This window comes from Gigantopelta aegis, chromosome 6 (assembly GCF_016097555.1).
Source record: "Gigantopelta aegis isolate Gae_Host chromosome 6, Gae_host_genome, whole genome shotgun sequence".
Taxonomy (NCBI): domain Eukaryota; kingdom Metazoa; phylum Mollusca; class Gastropoda; order Neomphalida; family Peltospiridae; genus Gigantopelta; species Gigantopelta aegis.
The window spans coordinates 38,344,296-38,361,505 of NC_054704.1; the positions used below are offsets into that span (position 1 = coordinate 38,344,296).

The 17,210-nt window shown below is 36.9% G+C and overlaps 1 protein-coding gene across 1 annotated transcript in view; it reads right to left on the reverse strand.

The window, feature by feature from the left end:
• Window positions 1-232: 232 nt before the first annotated feature.
• LOC121374523 (multiple epidermal growth factor-like domains protein 10) overlaps window positions 233-17,210 on the reverse strand; it is a 40,144-nt gene continuing 23,166 nt past the window's right edge. The window contains exons 14-18 of the mRNA XM_041501626.1: window positions 11,241-11,381; window positions 6,456-6,599; window positions 5,000-5,143; window positions 2,636-2,735; window positions 233-1,417 (exon numbers count right to left, since the gene is read on the reverse strand). Of these exons, the coding sequence (XP_041357560.1) occupies window positions 5,091-5,143; window positions 6,456-6,599; window positions 11,241-11,381 (338 nt within the window). The 3' untranslated portion in view covers window positions 233-1,417; window positions 2,636-2,735; window positions 5,000-5,090. The remainder of the gene's footprint in view (window positions 1,418-2,635; window positions 2,736-4,999; window positions 5,144-6,455; window positions 6,600-11,240; window positions 11,382-17,210) is intronic.

Genomic DNA, 17,210 nt, shown 5'->3' on the forward strand with positions numbered 1-17,210 from the left:
CTCTAATCGAAAAGAGTAGCCCATGGAGTGGCGACAGTGAGTTTACTCTCTTTATATCTGTGTGGCCTTAACCATGTCCGACGCCATATAACCGTACAAAAATGTGTTGAGTGCGTCGTTAAATAACACATTTCCTGCCTTCCTTATATACCTACACATAAAAGCAATCTTTCCTGTTACTCTAAGAAGTAGACTATGTAGCACATAATTATTAAACAACAAGAAACACCTGTTTTATTAAACTGTATTTATTAAAGTGTTTGCACATTAAAATGAAACAGACAATGCATATAATACAATACACCCTAACATTTTAAAATGGAGAGTTTTTACTAATCATAGCAGACAGTAACCTAACATTGCATGAAAACTGGTAGATAGACGCACAGAGAGATAGACGGATATAAAAATAAATGACCGATTAAATATGTTCATGTGTGGATAAATGAATGGATGGCGTAGACATCGGGACCCTGTTCATAAGTGTCTGGAGTATGCAGACAGTAACCGAGTATTGTCGTATACCATACACTGAAGCATTGTTCGCTCTAGGAGTGAATGGGTCTGCATATCCTGTAACTCCATTCAACTTTGGGAGTCAAATTACAGAACCGCACCATGACGCAACACACTGCGAAATACGCAACTAGCTCACGATATATCGGATCTCCTATCTGATTGCTAGTCGACTAATTTAAACAAGAAATTCATTGTATTTCTGAAAATATTAACAACGTTGGTGATTAATTTGACAGGTGCATATCCACTAAAATACGCCAGAAATGGTGCACATTCAGTAATTGCGAGTACGTGAAGATTTAATGTTTACAAAATACTACTACTACTACTACTACTACTACTACTACTACTACTACTAATAATAATAATAATAATAATAACAATAACAGTCAAGATAACAAAACAATTTTATTTTATTTAACAATACATCTAGAAACAACAGGTTATATCGCAGATGATTTAAAACAATATATACAATTTTATATGTCAGGTCAATATAGTCCACCTGTTTTAATGTGTACATTTCTTGTGAAATATCAGCTGTTGATATTTGGCTATACTTTGCTAAACTTCGTTACATAGTGTATCTTAGACTTCTATCTTACTGTATGGAGATCCTTCACCAATAACATCAACATCCAGCCTGTCATAATTATTGAAATTCTCCTCGCTGCTTTCTGCCGGATGTGACGAGTTTACGTAATCATGTTGCGCACCATTGGTCTGGTCATCTTGAGTGTTAACAACACGTTCAACTGGCGGAGAACGAACATTGGTTTCACCGTCAACAACTTCATAGACCGCGGATGTCGTGGTCGTCATTCTAGTGTTAGGTTTATTTGAAAACGAGACACTAGGCCCACTCGATGCACGCAACTTTCTAAAAATTAGAATAAATCTGAAAAGAAGAATTGCGATTCATTTATTAGCAGAAAAAAAGATATGCATGCATTCTTGTTTGCAAATAAGAACCATATGTCTAGTGGCTTGGGTACTACTCATATATTCAAGAATCAGTAGTAATGCAACATTATATTTTGCAGTTCTTAACGGTGAATGGGTGCATGCATGTCATTCATTGAACTTTGTACAGTATTTAACATCATCTCGTGAAGAGGCATTTATATAGGCTACCGCCTGTTTGTTGATCCACTTCGTTTATTTTAATAAATATTGTTTAAAAAAAGAAAGAAATTGTAAGGACACTGTGATGGTGACACACACACACACACACACACACACACACACACACACACGTGCGTTAGATCGAACGGAGTCAACTTTATAATAGAACTGTCATCTTTCAGTATCTGCATTAAGGCTTTTTATTAGAATAGCATTCAGAACATGTTAGATTCACAGATAATTTATGTTTTCGCTTCTAAACCATAGTTAAACAAAGTTAAGCGCGATTACTGATTGTGAAATTGAGAAACAAATCAATGTGCTGTACCAACGTACAAAAGTATTAAAGAAATAATTTGTTTGACTCGGTTAATTGTTTGTGACCGCCAAGTTTAAGCTCAGCAGAATTATTCTAGCATACCATTCACATTCCTAAAACATGCTGAATTATTCAACTAGATCTCTATGTGGATATAATATATCAACATTTCTGAAGTTTGCTATCATTCGGAACGAAACAAAATCCTACCCACTAGAATAGAAACTTGAAACACAACTACAACTGGACAAAATTCAACAAAGGAGAAACATTTTACTAGTTAATGCCATCCTCCCACCTCTTTGTTTGTACATCTGTATGTTTCTCACTATGGACTCTGGGAAAGTATATATCGAAGGACCATTGCTGCGGGTTCTCCCCTCCCCTCTCTTTATCACGAACAGTTGTCAAAATAACTATACATTAGATACCAAAATAGTCACATGTCGTTTAACAAATATTCGTTCCATGTTACATTGCTATATCTATGTTTTATAGATAATATTGAACACATTGCTGTTTGTGTACATGTGTTTAACGTTATATTAATATGCTACCGGACATCCGTAGTTTTATTTGATAAATAGTGTGAAACTGCAGTAACATTTTCCACTTGTTTCGTGTTATGTGTTAAGAAATGAGTTCGCAGACATGTTCATTATAATTATTTACCTGATAATAACGATAAACTGTATAATCACAATTACGGATAGTACTCCCATAACCGTTGAGGAAACTACAGTTGTCGAATCGCTGGTTTTTTGTGGTGAAACTGAAAGTATATTTATTGAGTAAAAAAAATGTAATACAACCTAAATCTAAAATATATTCGACAGTGCTAATAGTTTAAAACTGAAGGGAATATCTGAACATATCCATGTTATACAACTCCTTGTTACTACAACTATTTCATTTCATTTATTCATCTTATTTTCGTGCTTATATCCAATTAAGATTCAAACACGCTGTCCTGGGCACTCACCTCAGCTATCTGGGCTGTCTATCCAGGACAATGGGTTGGTTGGTTAGTGGTTAGTGAAAGAGAAGATGGTGTGGTGACATTACACCTACCCATTGAGCCTTTAAGAACTCGCTCTGGGTTGGAGCCGGTACCGGGCTGTGAACTCTGTACCTACCAGCCTATAGTCCGATGGCTTAACCAGTGCGCCACCGTGGATTAAAGCTGTCGTTTTCAAAATCGCCAAATGTGAATAAGTAGTTTTAGAGGTTAATTAAAAAAAATACTTTTGATAAACCGCCTGATCTCAAAATATGGGATTATCTTTAATAATAGTGAAAGAACTAAACACTTCACTTTCAATAGTTTATATGCTAACAACCCCCTGTACATATCCACTAAAGTTGTGTAGTCCCCTACCCCCTCGGTACAACAAATGTGAATTGTTCTCTATATGATGAGTATGTTGCTGTACTATTTCATTTATAGAATTTCGGGTTCATTTGGCTCGTTTTCGTGGTAGTTAACCGCTTTGGAATGTCCATTCTAGCAGAATCCAAGATGGTGGCATAAAATACAATTTGGCGGACACAAATACGCATATTTGAAACAACATATGGATTGTAATATAACATTGTTTATGCGTGCAGGGTACCTAAATATATTACTGGGGTCTGAGGTACGTTTTTACCTTTCCCTACGCCGTAATCCAAGATGGCTGCCCAATATCATAAGGCTGTCTCCGGCAACAGATTGAGAAAATCACTAATTACTTGAAATATAAACAGGATCATTCATTTATTGACTCCAGTACCAACAAATGTTTAGCAATTTGTATCCTATCGTTATCATAGCCCATTTTGAAATACGAAGAGTAAGTGCCCACATCTATCTATAACATTGTTGCATGCTCCTATACCATGAAGGTTTTGAGCATGTCTGTGAATAGCCAGAAACCTGGTCCAGGGCAGAATTACGTTGAGGGAGAATTTTGAATTTTATTGCCAACAGGAATAGTGGGTCTTTACTTAATTTGTGTGCGCAATCTAAATAATAAAATTATTTAATAATAATTTATATAGTTATTTTGGTCGCAATTTTAGAGCGGGCAGTCTAAAATTAAATAAACTAATTTTAAAAAGTGTATCTTCATAATATTGCAAAGCTGATATCAAACTAAGTGAATTTAATGACGTGTTGAATAATTCTATGGTAAATTTGCAAAAGAGTCGTTATACTGGCATACAGAATTAAGTGATTCTGTTTATATTAATTTTGAAGTCATTAAAAATATTTCAGTTCTGTCCAGAAGACAGTCTTGTATTGGACAGCCATCTTGGATTACGGTGTAGGGTAATGTCAATATGCAACCGAGACTCCAGCAACACACTCTGAAAACTGAAGGGAAGCGATATTTTACAAGCTATGTGTCTTTTCTAATTTGATTATGTCAGCCATATCGAATTATATGCAATCATCTTGTATGTCCGCCACAATGGATCTTCCAAAGTGGTTTTCCATCACCAAGTCTATTACTCATTAAAATATATGTAACAAGACACATTCCACTCACAATTATTACCAAAAAGGAAAACTTCCACAATATCTACGTCCCGTGGACCCTGCACAAATTCAGGAGTTATTTACTGGGGGTTAGTGTGTACAATATTGAACATGTTTAGTAGTTTCACATGTATGAAAGGTAGCACCATAATTTGAGGTAGTATACGCTATGCAATATGATTAAATCCTCACTGTAGAATAAGTTAAATTTGGCAAATTTACTTCACTATTAGTTAGCCAAACAGATAATTTGAAAAGTTCATTCTCTTGGTGGACCTACTCTGTTTTTTCAAGCCAAGCTAATTGAAATATTATTTTTTTTACAGATTTTCTGAGCGAAATTTCAAAATTGCTAATACATTGGGAGGTGCAGGTAAAACCCTAAGTATGATGCAAGACCTTATTAGCACATTGAGGTCTTCAGCGTTGAATCGTAACAATTAAACTACAGCGGTGTGAAGTGTTTTAAGGGTTTATAACCAACTAAGCGCTACCTGTCGTCGGACCCGTTTTACCTTCGCTGCAGGACACTCCTTGCCATTCAGCAATGCACCCATCAACACACTGTCCTGTGACCAGATCACATCGTTGGCTGCCATAGCAACGTCAGTCAATACATTCTTGCAGGCACCCCTCTCCATATCTGCCAGACTGACATTCTAAAATGATATATTTATTCAAAATGTAGAAACTACAGTGTTCTAATTCTAATAAGATAAATTGCTTAGTAGATTGCTGTATATGTTTGTTCATTACTATTAGTAAAGTGTTGTCTGAACGTTATTTGATACTGACAGCATTATCTATTTCAATAGTTACAGTGCAAAAATATAATGTTTCGTTAAATCAACGACTTATTACCTTTGGTATGTATTCAAGCTACAAAACAAACGTTATACATGCACTGTTTCTGTTCAGTTTTAGATTTACACCAGCAATATTGCATTTCATGGTGAGTTTGTTGTCTAATTGAGCAGTAGTACACAATATGTTACTGAATTTGTATTAGATGTACAAAATATGGTGTGCCTTATTTAAAACAACATATTGTTCGGTATAATTAGTGGAACTCAACAAGGCACAATATATACTTAAGAACTAAAATTCAAGATAAATGTGGGCAGCTGACATGCTACGTATGCATTGTGTTGTATTTATAAGCATGTTGATCAGCTTTATTAAGCTGAAATGTATCGCATGCATGATCATCACAATAGAGAGGTTATAGTATGATAATAGTAAGATTACACGAAACATGCTGAATACTAGTATTTGCAAACGATAAGTTTTGGTACATTAAATACTTACCTTTTTATATATGTATAACATAACTGTTAACTTATTGTGCATGTATTAATAAAATACCCCAAATAATCACCATGCAGAAGTAGATACAGTGTACTAATTGTCAATGTGTACATCATACGTGTTATAACGCATGACAATGCAGTATCAAATAAGACGAACTATAATAAATATAATTTTAATGATTTAAAACGCCCATTGAACGGGTGTGGTATTGGGGAAAACACACACTGAAACACCATCACACTGAACAAACAGTAACACATTTAAAAAAAAAAAAAGTTTGTTTAAAGTTTGTTTTGTTTAACGACACAACAAGAGCGCATTGATTTATTATTGACCATTGACAATTGAATGTCAAACATTTGATAATTTTGACATACATGTATAGTCTTAGAGAGGAAAACCGCTAGATTTTTTTTCCATTAGTAGCAAGGGATCTTTTTATATGCACCATGCTACAAACGGAATACACACACCACGGCCTTTGATATACCATTCGTGGTGCACTGGTTATAACGAGAAATAGTCCAATGGGCCAACCGACGGGGATCGATCCCAAACCGACCGGGCATCAAGCGAGCGCTTTACCACTGGGCTACGTCCCACAACACATTTTACAATGTTATCCATTTACATATATAATTAATAAAAATATGTTTTTACGTTGAGTACAAGTTCTATTTATCCATCCAGGTTTGCATCCTCCAACACACTCTCCAGTTTGGGAATCACACGGCGAGTTGTCGTCCTTGCAGTGTCTCGTACTACAATCTAGACTACAATCTACGCCATATCTGTCATCACATTCTGAAATAGTATAGGTGGCTAGGTATAATCGTGTTTTGATTGGGGAGGGGGGTATATATAGCAAAAATGTATACACATCATTGGCAACGAGTACTATACAATTCTAATAATGGATCATATAAATATAAATACACTGTATAAATGTAATACATTTTGAACCCCCGCAATTAAGAAAATGTCCACGGCAAATAATTTGCTGTTGAAAAATAGTGTCACGGAATTTTCCACGGCAATGTTTCCGTTAACATATTTGCAACTCTGGATTGTAAGTATATTTGAATGATGAGTTTGTTATTTGTGTTGTTTGCCAATATGCTGTACGATTTATTTATACCAGTGGCGGTATTCGTTGATTAAAAGTGGCATAACAGTTAACACGCGAGCGCCACGTGCACGATCAAGAACAATGGGGTTGACAGATTATCATATAGAGCGTAGTCAGTCCGCAGTGACATGTATGCGATATATAATTGAAATAATTTTCTTTAATAACGGCATAATTTCTGTAAGGAAATCTTTCATCAAGACCAAATGCCCCCCTTTCAAACCCAAGTAAATCGGTAATGTTTGTTTTGGATTAGGCCCAATCTAATTAAAATTAGCTCCACTATTACATGTGGATCTAACAGCAGCCAGTTGTAGCTCATGTCCACCAATCAAAACCTTACTTGCAGAATCATGCCAGTGATTTAAACGTGCATTGTCTGGAATATTTTTATTATTTAAGCATTTAGAACAGAAAATGCCATTACGTTTGGTACACTGGCTTTTTTAAGTTAAAATAAACCCACTATTTTGAAAGTGGGACACTTTTGCCGGGCTCCCTCTGGGCTAAAAATAGTACGGTTCGGCTATTGTTGCATTACAAAAACCGAGCGGATTCTAGCAGCCAATTCCTAGCAGCCAATTACGCTAGCAGCCAATTTCAACAGACCCTCATGGCGACGTTCTAAACACCGGATTCATACGCCTTTCGATTGTTACCTGTATTTCACACACTTTTAAACAAACTGTTATGCTAATTTTTATTATTCACTACAGCTTAAGACTTTTAGAGTTTTAAAGAGTATCTTTATATAATAACAACACAAAAACAAAATAACCACCAAGACTCATTTTCACAGTCTTATTGTTACTAATATCCGTATAACTACAACTTAACCGTTTTATTAAGCACTTTTATAATATCTGAAGTATCACTTCCAAAATCAATCTGTACTACGATAATGTAGGATGTCCAACTAGTTTCGTATAGCCCACATCACAACACACATTATAAAAGTCGTATGAGTCCGGTGTTTAGAACGTCGCCATGCGTGTCTGCTGAAATTGGCTGCTAGCGTAATTGGCTGCTAGGAAGTGGCTGCTAGAATCCGCTCGGTATTACAAAATGGCGAGAATTGTTCTAACTGGCTAGTAAGCATTTGACGATATGCGTTAATGACGACAACTCGCAAGTGCTTGATTATATACGATTGAAACCAGACATTGCAGCTTTAAACATAATTTGAAAATATTCCGAATTATCCTGAGGGTATACGACATGTTTCGTGTGAATTACGAATGCCTTAAAACATGTTTTATTTTATAAAATAAATAATTTGTAATGTAAAACTGAAGACCGATTTAGTTGGGGTTTTTTATAAATAAATAAATAAAAAAAATTTAATGTAAAATTGAAGACTGATAACCCATCCCGTACGTATTGGTATGGTTCGCTGTACTGCGGCCACTAAAATAGACTCGCCCGATATTTTTAGAATTTGTATGCTCCCAAATAACGTTATAAAAGGCGAAGTGTGATTGGTCAATATTTAAATTATTATTTACAGACGAAATGTTACCTGGACATTGAAGACTACGCAGTGTTGTTAGCAATCTGATTAAAATTATTTCTACTGGTCTAAATAAGGCATTCGTAATTGACATGAAACATATCGTATACCCTCAGGATAATTCGGAATATTTTCAAATTATTTTCAAATCACTGGCATGATTCTGCAGGTAAGGTTTTGATTGGTGGACATGAGCTCCAACTGGCTGCTGTTAGATCCACATGTAATAGTGGAGCTAATTTTAATCAGATTGGATTAGGCCACTCGGCGCAGAATGTTTTTTTGTTTTTAATTAAACTATCGGAACGATCTATCTCTCTATGTATGTACATCTACAAATATGTCATCATCAGACTGACAATAAGGCCTTTACACACTATACGCGAATTCGCGAGCGAGCGAGTGAAAAATATAGAACAAACACAAACTATACTGTGAATGCACACTGCACGCGTACGAATGGAGAGCGAGCGAATACGTAGGCGAGCGAATTTAAAAATAGAATCAATCCTATTTTTTTTCGTACGCGTTAACAATTCGCCTGCAACGTCATTTCCTGTTTCCGGTCAAGCAACACGTGGTTAAAAAAAATGGCACCGTCAACCAAAGAAAATAAAAAGGAAGAACTGATAATAGCCGTCCAAGAACATCCAATGCTTTATGATAAAAGCAGCTGCAACTACAACTCCACAACTGGTGTACCAAAGGCCGTAGTATGTACTATCCTGTATATGGGATAGTGCATATAAAAGACCCCTTGCGTTAAATAAAAAAAGCTCTTTCTTTCTTTTACAACATGGGGATAGAAAATTTTAAGTTATTGTCTATTTTTACTATTTATGAAACTAATATATGCATACAAGACCTCAAAGTTATTGCTAATCATTATTCAGCAGAAACTGCTTCACGAAACGGCGAGTATTGTCACTGACAACTGAAAATTCGCACGATTTTTTTGTTTTTTTCACGAACAGTGTGCATGTACTTATCCCTAGTGTCAACGCGAAATTCGCGCCAACAATCGCTCGCGTACAGTGTGTAAAGCACTTCAAATCACTTGTAGGAGTTAAATGTTTTACTAAATATGAAGCACGCGTAGCCACGGTTCAATGGTGTATAGGTTGTCACACCCACATCCCACCGCCTCAGCAATGCACGTGCTATGAACAGTCAACAGAGTTCAATGACCTAGTTGATACTCGCTTAGTGCTGGTTGTTTACATGCATTTACGATCATGCTTGACGACGCTTAGATTCAGATACTTAGTAACAACGATGCAGTTACTGTTTTAATATTTACTTTTAATCTGTTTTCAATTCACAGAGTATATTTTATTTTTAACAATAAAGAAAAAAGAAAAATATATCTCGAAAAAAAATCCAATAATCCACGGCAAAAAACAACAACAAATGCCGCAGGGAACGAAAAAGTGCGCGGCAATCTCCACGGCATTGCCGACTGCCGCTGGCAATTGCAGGGGTTGTATTTTTAATACTAAGTGTTTGTGATACTGTAACTAAGCAATATATTTATCAAAACTATCAATGAAATATATACTAGCAACAAATTACGGTGTCCAAACTAAAACTGTAATCTTTGAAGTATTTGATAAACTAACTGGATTTAATGGACATTTTACGTCATGTTTTCTCTCAAACTTAAATATATAGGACAGATTTATCCAATGAGCTATCATGTAATCAGGGTTAACACGTGGGACGAACTCTATTCTTATGTCTTTGCCTCTATTGTTGTACTTAATTCATAGTTTATGAAATGTCCTCGGACAACAATTTAAGGTTGATGTTTTATGAGTTACACTTACCTTGTTAACCTGAAGTGCTAAATTTAAAATATAATAGTTCAGTTTACTTATGATAACAAGGCCGTATAAAACGTTACTTTTTTCTAACAATGTTTTGTCTGTTCGAATAAAATAGTTTATTTACTGAATGGATGAGTGGACGAGACTCCACCGCATGTAGTATAGAACAAGTCTTGTCCAAGACTGACATTCCTACCATCTCGGGTGTATTATTTTCTGTCCTACATAGCCGCATATGATGGATTGTAATAATACTGTACAGCTAGGTTGTAATGACACATCACATAAACGCTTCCACTAACATAATCAATGGACGAGGTTCCATTGTAACAAGGACCCGACCGCATTCCCCTGCGCAGTTGACAACAGGTTCCAGCACACTCCAGTCTGGGAATCACATGGTGTGTTGTCGTCCTTACAGTTTCGCTTACTGCAGTCTAGACTACAGTCTGGGTGATATTTGACATCACATTCCGAAACAACTATAACGACTAGGTATACTATATTTTGACTGTTGTTACTAAATAACAGGACGGATACAGATCTAAATAAATATACTTTCTGAGTATAATGTAAATTCCAAAACTAAGTGTACAAGATTATTAAGCAAGATATTTTGCATCAACATAATTATGCATTTCTCATTCTATTGGCATTTACAGGAAGGACATAGTTTTACGTTTTGTAAACCGACATAAAAGAGAAGATAGACATTGTGAATAATATATGTTACTGAAAACAGATACTAGTCTCTTTGAAATCATCAAATCAGTAGGACAGTGTCGAATTCACGACTTTCAGGTTTGGCCATATACTTTATTCAGGTTTTTCGACCATTGATGGACTATATTATTATTGAAATTGATTTGTAGCCAATTTTGAAATATTTCCCTTAAATAGACTATTACGTTATAGCATATCACCATCTATATTAACATAACAAAGGAATAGCTTTAACATGCATAGCAAAGTGTGTGTACCTGTACAATCGACTCTCTTCCATCCTGTCTGACAACCTGTTTCACATTTCCCATCGGTGTGATTACAACGTGACTGTCCATTACAATGTCTGTCTGTACATGATAGGGAACAGTTGGGTCCATACCACGGCCAGGAACAAGCTAAAAGGAAAAGAGATTAATTAAGAAATACAATCGTGTGTACCAATGATTGTTTTAGTCAGTATTGTTTCCTAACAATTTTACAAATATTATATTTAAACAAATAGACATTTTACGTTAGTAAAAGATTTTATGGGGAATTTGTAAATATCTAGGTCCGTATCAATGTTGTTCAGTTCAACCTGTCCGGTCCGTTTTTCACATAACCGGAAGCATAATTAACTGACTTTCGTCTATCTTTTCGGAACCAGTCGTCAAGCTGACCTGACAGATTTTTAGGAAATAGTGATAAGTATGCCTGTACACACTTTAATACTTGGCCATTCGATTTGTAAGTGGTTGATGCGTCACATTCAGTCAGAATGCGATGACCGTTTTTAAGCTTTCTCTTGGGCGAAGTAGAATTTCAACAATTTCTTTTTACGGTATTGGTGGTTTGAATGTGAATAGACTGCTTCTACAGCACATGCGAGTATTGGACATTGTGTGGTCTTGTTGGTCGGAGGCAATAAAGTCACGTTCGACTGTTCGGCGGAGGAACTTGCGTATCGTATACTTTCGTTTTGTACGGTTCTTACGAATAGGCACACGGTTAAACAGATTATGTTATGTCAGTTACTGCCTAGGTATTATAAACAAGGTAAGACATTAACTAGTCATTTGGTGCAGAATGACAAGACCTACAAGGACATGTATTATACCAAAGCCATGAAGGTAAATGAGATATTGTTATCTGAGATGAGTGGTGGCAAATTCTTTAATATAAAGTTTTGGCAACACTCCAAGTTTCAGTTTGACACTGTGAATGGCAGAGATTTGTTTGGTCCCGATGGTGTTCATCTGAATGCCAAAGGTCAGTACTATTTGTATAAATCTTTAAGGGGAGCAATTATTAATGCTTGCCACATGCTGAACAGTAGGTAAATTGATAGTATAGCCTTGACTACCATAAACAAACCCACAATTTAGGCATGAACAGGGGTGCAGAAAGTACTTGTCCACTCACTAAATATTAAATTAGTGGATATTCAAGGAAATAGTGAAAAAGTCAGGTTTGTGGGTTCTCAACCTGTACTCTATCACTGTAAATAATTAAATGATAATAATGTTGGTTCTTCTTCTTCCATAAGGAATGGCAGAAATAATAATAAATAATAATAATAAATATAACAATCACCACCAGTATGAGGGTTGACCTCCCTTTCTATCTCAATATTCAAATACAGAATTGAATTTTGTTTGAATTTATTGTATACATGACTAAAATAAACACATGTTGCAATACACAATACATGTATATCAGTTTTCTCACTTTGTTTCGGCTCAGATGATCATGGTCGGTATGTTTATTATATATTTACGTAGACGGACATATTGATATTCTGGTGGATTATTAAACTATTGAGACTGGTCTGGTTGAATGGTGAAATGTTTCCAGGTTCTGCTCCCCCCCCCCCTTGCATAAATGTTTATTACATACACTCTACATAACTGTCATTAAAAATGGGTAGCTTGATCAAATATGGCTGGGCAATACTTTCATATGGTTCATGGACAGTGTAGTCCATAATATGTGGCTCATTGATGGCTTAGTCTTTAAACTGTATTGTTCATGGACAGTGTAGTCCATAATATGGGTAGGTGGCTCATGGATGGCTTAATCCATATATTTGTTGCTCATGGACAGCTGAGTCCATAATCTACATGTATTTGTTGATGGACAGTGTAGTCCATAATACGTGGCTCATGGACGGCTTATACCATATAATAGTTGCACATGGACAGCTGAGTCCATAATTTACACGTATTAATTTGTTTATGGACAATGTAGTTCATATTACGAGGCTCATGGACGGATTAGTCCATATAATTGTTGCTCATGGACAGCTGAGTCCATAATTTACATGTAACTGTTTATGGACAATGTAGTTAATAATATGTGGCTCATGGACGGCTTAGTCCATATAATTGATGCTCATGGACAGCTGAGTCCATATTATTGATGCTCTTGGACAGCTGAGTCCATAATTTAATTGTTTATGGACAGTGTAGTCCATAATATATGGCTCATGGACACCTTAGTCCATACATTTGTTGGTCATGGACAGCTGTGTCCTTAAGTTGTATTGTTTATGGACAGTGTAGTCCATAGTACAGGTATGTGGCTCATGGATGGCTTAATACATATAATTGATGCTCATGGACAGCTTAGTCCATAATATATTTGTTTAGGGACTGTAGTCCATAACACATGTGGCTCATGGTTGGCTTAGCACATAAATTGTAGCTCATGGCAACTTGTATAAATTATAAAAATATTTTATTTATGCATGGTTGTATTATTTATGCAAGAGGGCATTTTAAGGGTGTAACCCAGATTCATCTAGTAAAGGGGTTTTTGATTTATTGATTATGTACGTGTACCATCAGTAGTTTATGACGAAGCCTATTAAGGCCATCTTGTCCGAGTATAACTATGGGTCATGAGACGAGAGCTTTATCACTGGGCTACGTCCTGACTCCCACAAATTAACGAATAGGTGTAGGAATTATGGCAATACATGATCAAAGCTGTATCTCTGCACAACTCAGTCTAATGGACATTTTCATAAATAGTGGTTGAATCCATGAGTCTTATCTAGGGCCGTGTCTATAGGACACTCCAGATGCGATCCTTTACAGGAGATTCCATCACTCTTACACCGACAAAAAGAGGTTTCACTCTCCCAGAATAGTGGGACGGGACGTAGCCCAGTGGTAAAGCGTTAGCTTGATGCGCGGTTGGTCTAGAATCGATCCCCGTCATTGGGCTATTTCTCATTCCAGCTAGTGCTCCACAATTGGTATAACAAAGGGCGTGGCATATACTATCCTGTCTGTGGGATGGTGCATATAAAAGATCCCTTGCTACTAATCGAAAAGAGAAGCCCGTGAAGTAGCGACAGCGGGTTTTCTCTCTCAATATATGTGTGGTCTGACGCCATATAATCGTAAATAAAATGTGTTGAATGCGTCGTTAAATAAAACATTTCCTTCCTTCCCAGAATAGTTTACTAAATCAGAACTAGCATCGGACTGAACTCAATGGTACAGCTGTGATGCACTCATGAATCACTGTCATAGCACACACTCAACTAACCAACTACAACATTAGCCAAATCAACCTACAACTTTCTTTACAAACAACAATATTAAAATTTTAAAAACCCACAAACAGAATATGATAAGATACCTATAACAATAAGGCTGACCTTACACACCAAAAGCAGGTAAAGTGTGTTGTGTATTGACCACTCGTGTCATCAGTTTTCAAACAGATGCCCGCAATAGCCACGTATGCAGACTGTATTGCGGTTTTATTTTGACTTGCCATATTAATAATAACTGCAATTTTTTCATATTTTACACGTTAATAAAGCAGTGAATGATTAATTCTAACATACGAATTATTTGTGTGAACTTCATCAATTTAAAGATGCAAATATGTGCAAATTTCATTTGGAAAATCTGTGTGAAAGATTAATTGTTGTTTTTTACAAAAATGTAAATCGACAGTTTCTTATTCTCTAAAGAGTAGATTACAAGTGTGAAAATATTATTGGTATAACTTGACAACTTATTGACTTACACTGATTTTCACATTAAAAACCCCCCAAAAAACTGGCCGAAAGGGACCCGGACGCAGCAGATTAATTAATATTTCAATACTTTTGTGTAGATAGGCAGTAGAAATTAAATCTAATACAAAATACTAAAACATTTGCGAATGAGGCCAATACACATAACCTAATGTTTTAATACGATCAATTCCCCCCCCCCCCCCCCCCGAAGTACACAACTACATATCAAATTTCAGCTAAATCAGACCAGAACAGTTCTTACAAGATGACACTACATAGGCAATAGTACTACTATTATTACTACTACTACTACTACTACTACTAAATATAACTGCAAGTGGTAATGACGATTCCCAAGCTGTAATAGCTGTACATTACTCCGACATATTTATACGTTATTTAATAACAGCTATAATTACACCCCCACCTCAACCCGCACACACGCACACACACACACGAACACTCGCACACTATTACCTATTACTAATACTTACTTAGGTTAAGTATACTGATACACAATGAAAACGCAAAACAGATATTTTTCAATATTTTGTTGTGATTAATGAAAAATATATTTATTGGACTTGAAATAACAATTTATGAGAGGAAGCCATTGATTGGTACTTTTGTCTGGGTTTTAATCCTGGTTTTGTTCTATTTACACATACAATAGCAGAAACACACAAAATGATGTGAAATGCGTTCACTACATGCTCAATCATGTTGCATGCAATGCACGTGAAATGCCAGTATGTGGACACATAAAAGTCACGTAACGGTGTCATATTCCTCGTCACATTAAGAATGCCACGACTCAAAGAAGAACAAAGGGAGCGAGCGTTGGGCATGGTTCAAGGGGGAACTTCGCACAGCCAAGTTGCTAGACCTTCAGAGTCCATCCATCAACTATTGGACGACTTGTTGAACGTCATCAACATACCGGGAGTGTCCGTGATCGACCTCGACCTGGTCAACGTCCTGTTACGACCCCACGCCAAGATTGGCAGATTCGACGACACCACCTCCGTGACCGGTTCAGAACTGCGACGATGACAGCAAACAACACGATATGACGTCATGGAAGGCCTATTCATCCGATGACGGTCATCCGTCGACTCAGAACGGCTGGACTTAGACGGAGACGCCCGTACAACGGTAACATCATGACACCGCGACATCGTGCTGCGAGACTACAGTTTGCTCTCCAGAATGGTAATCATCAACCAGCCTTTAACCGAAGCATTGTTTTCTCAGATGAATCCCGTTTCTCTCTTTTGCCGATGGAAGAGCACGTGTGTACAGGGGACTCCATGAACGGTACGCTGACAGTTGTCTGATGGTATGGGGGGCAATCAACTGTGATTTCAGGAGTGATCTCATCATTGTCCACGATGCCCTTACAGCCCATCGTTATTCTAAGACTAGTTCTCCAGCCACTTTTGCGCCGTCACCGAAGACCAGGAGGTCCCCTTCTGTTTCAACAAGACAATGCCCGTCCACATACTGCAAAAATTACCCAGGCATTTCTGCAACAAGCCGGTATCACCGTTATGAACTGGCCCGCCGTTTCATCGGATATGAACCCAATTGAACACATGTGGGATGAGTTAGGACGTCGTGTACGTCACCGCCAGCCGCCACCGCGTAACGTCGCTGAGCTTGCACAGGCGTTGCAGGAGGAGTGGAGGAACATTCCTGTGGCTTATTTGAGATGTTTGTGCCAATCCTTTCCCCGTCGTCTTCACGCATGGTCACGGGCCAACGGTGGACACACCAGATACTGACCTTGATATGGGTGGTTGAACTTTTCGATTACGAATTCAACTCGATTACTGATGATGATATCTGGCCATGTTTCCATGTGAATGTATCTCATGAATACCAGTCATTAATGTCATATTACATTATCCATCAATTCATTAATAGTTTGTCGTTATTTGCAATGAAAAGTAGTTTTTTCATTGTGTTTCAGTATAATTACATTAAAAAAAATACGCCCTCCCCCCCCCCCCCCCCCCAACCCACATATATGCACATACCGTCACCTATCCAACTAACAAATTTCAGCCAAGTATTCCTTTAAAACAGGGCAGCAGCTGTCGATGGCTGACCTCTTACATACAGACCTCACCTATTGTCCAGTGCATCGCGACCAGTCGTCTGAAGTAGCCTTGCTTGCAGAATGTAGTTTGGTTAGGCTATTTCATTA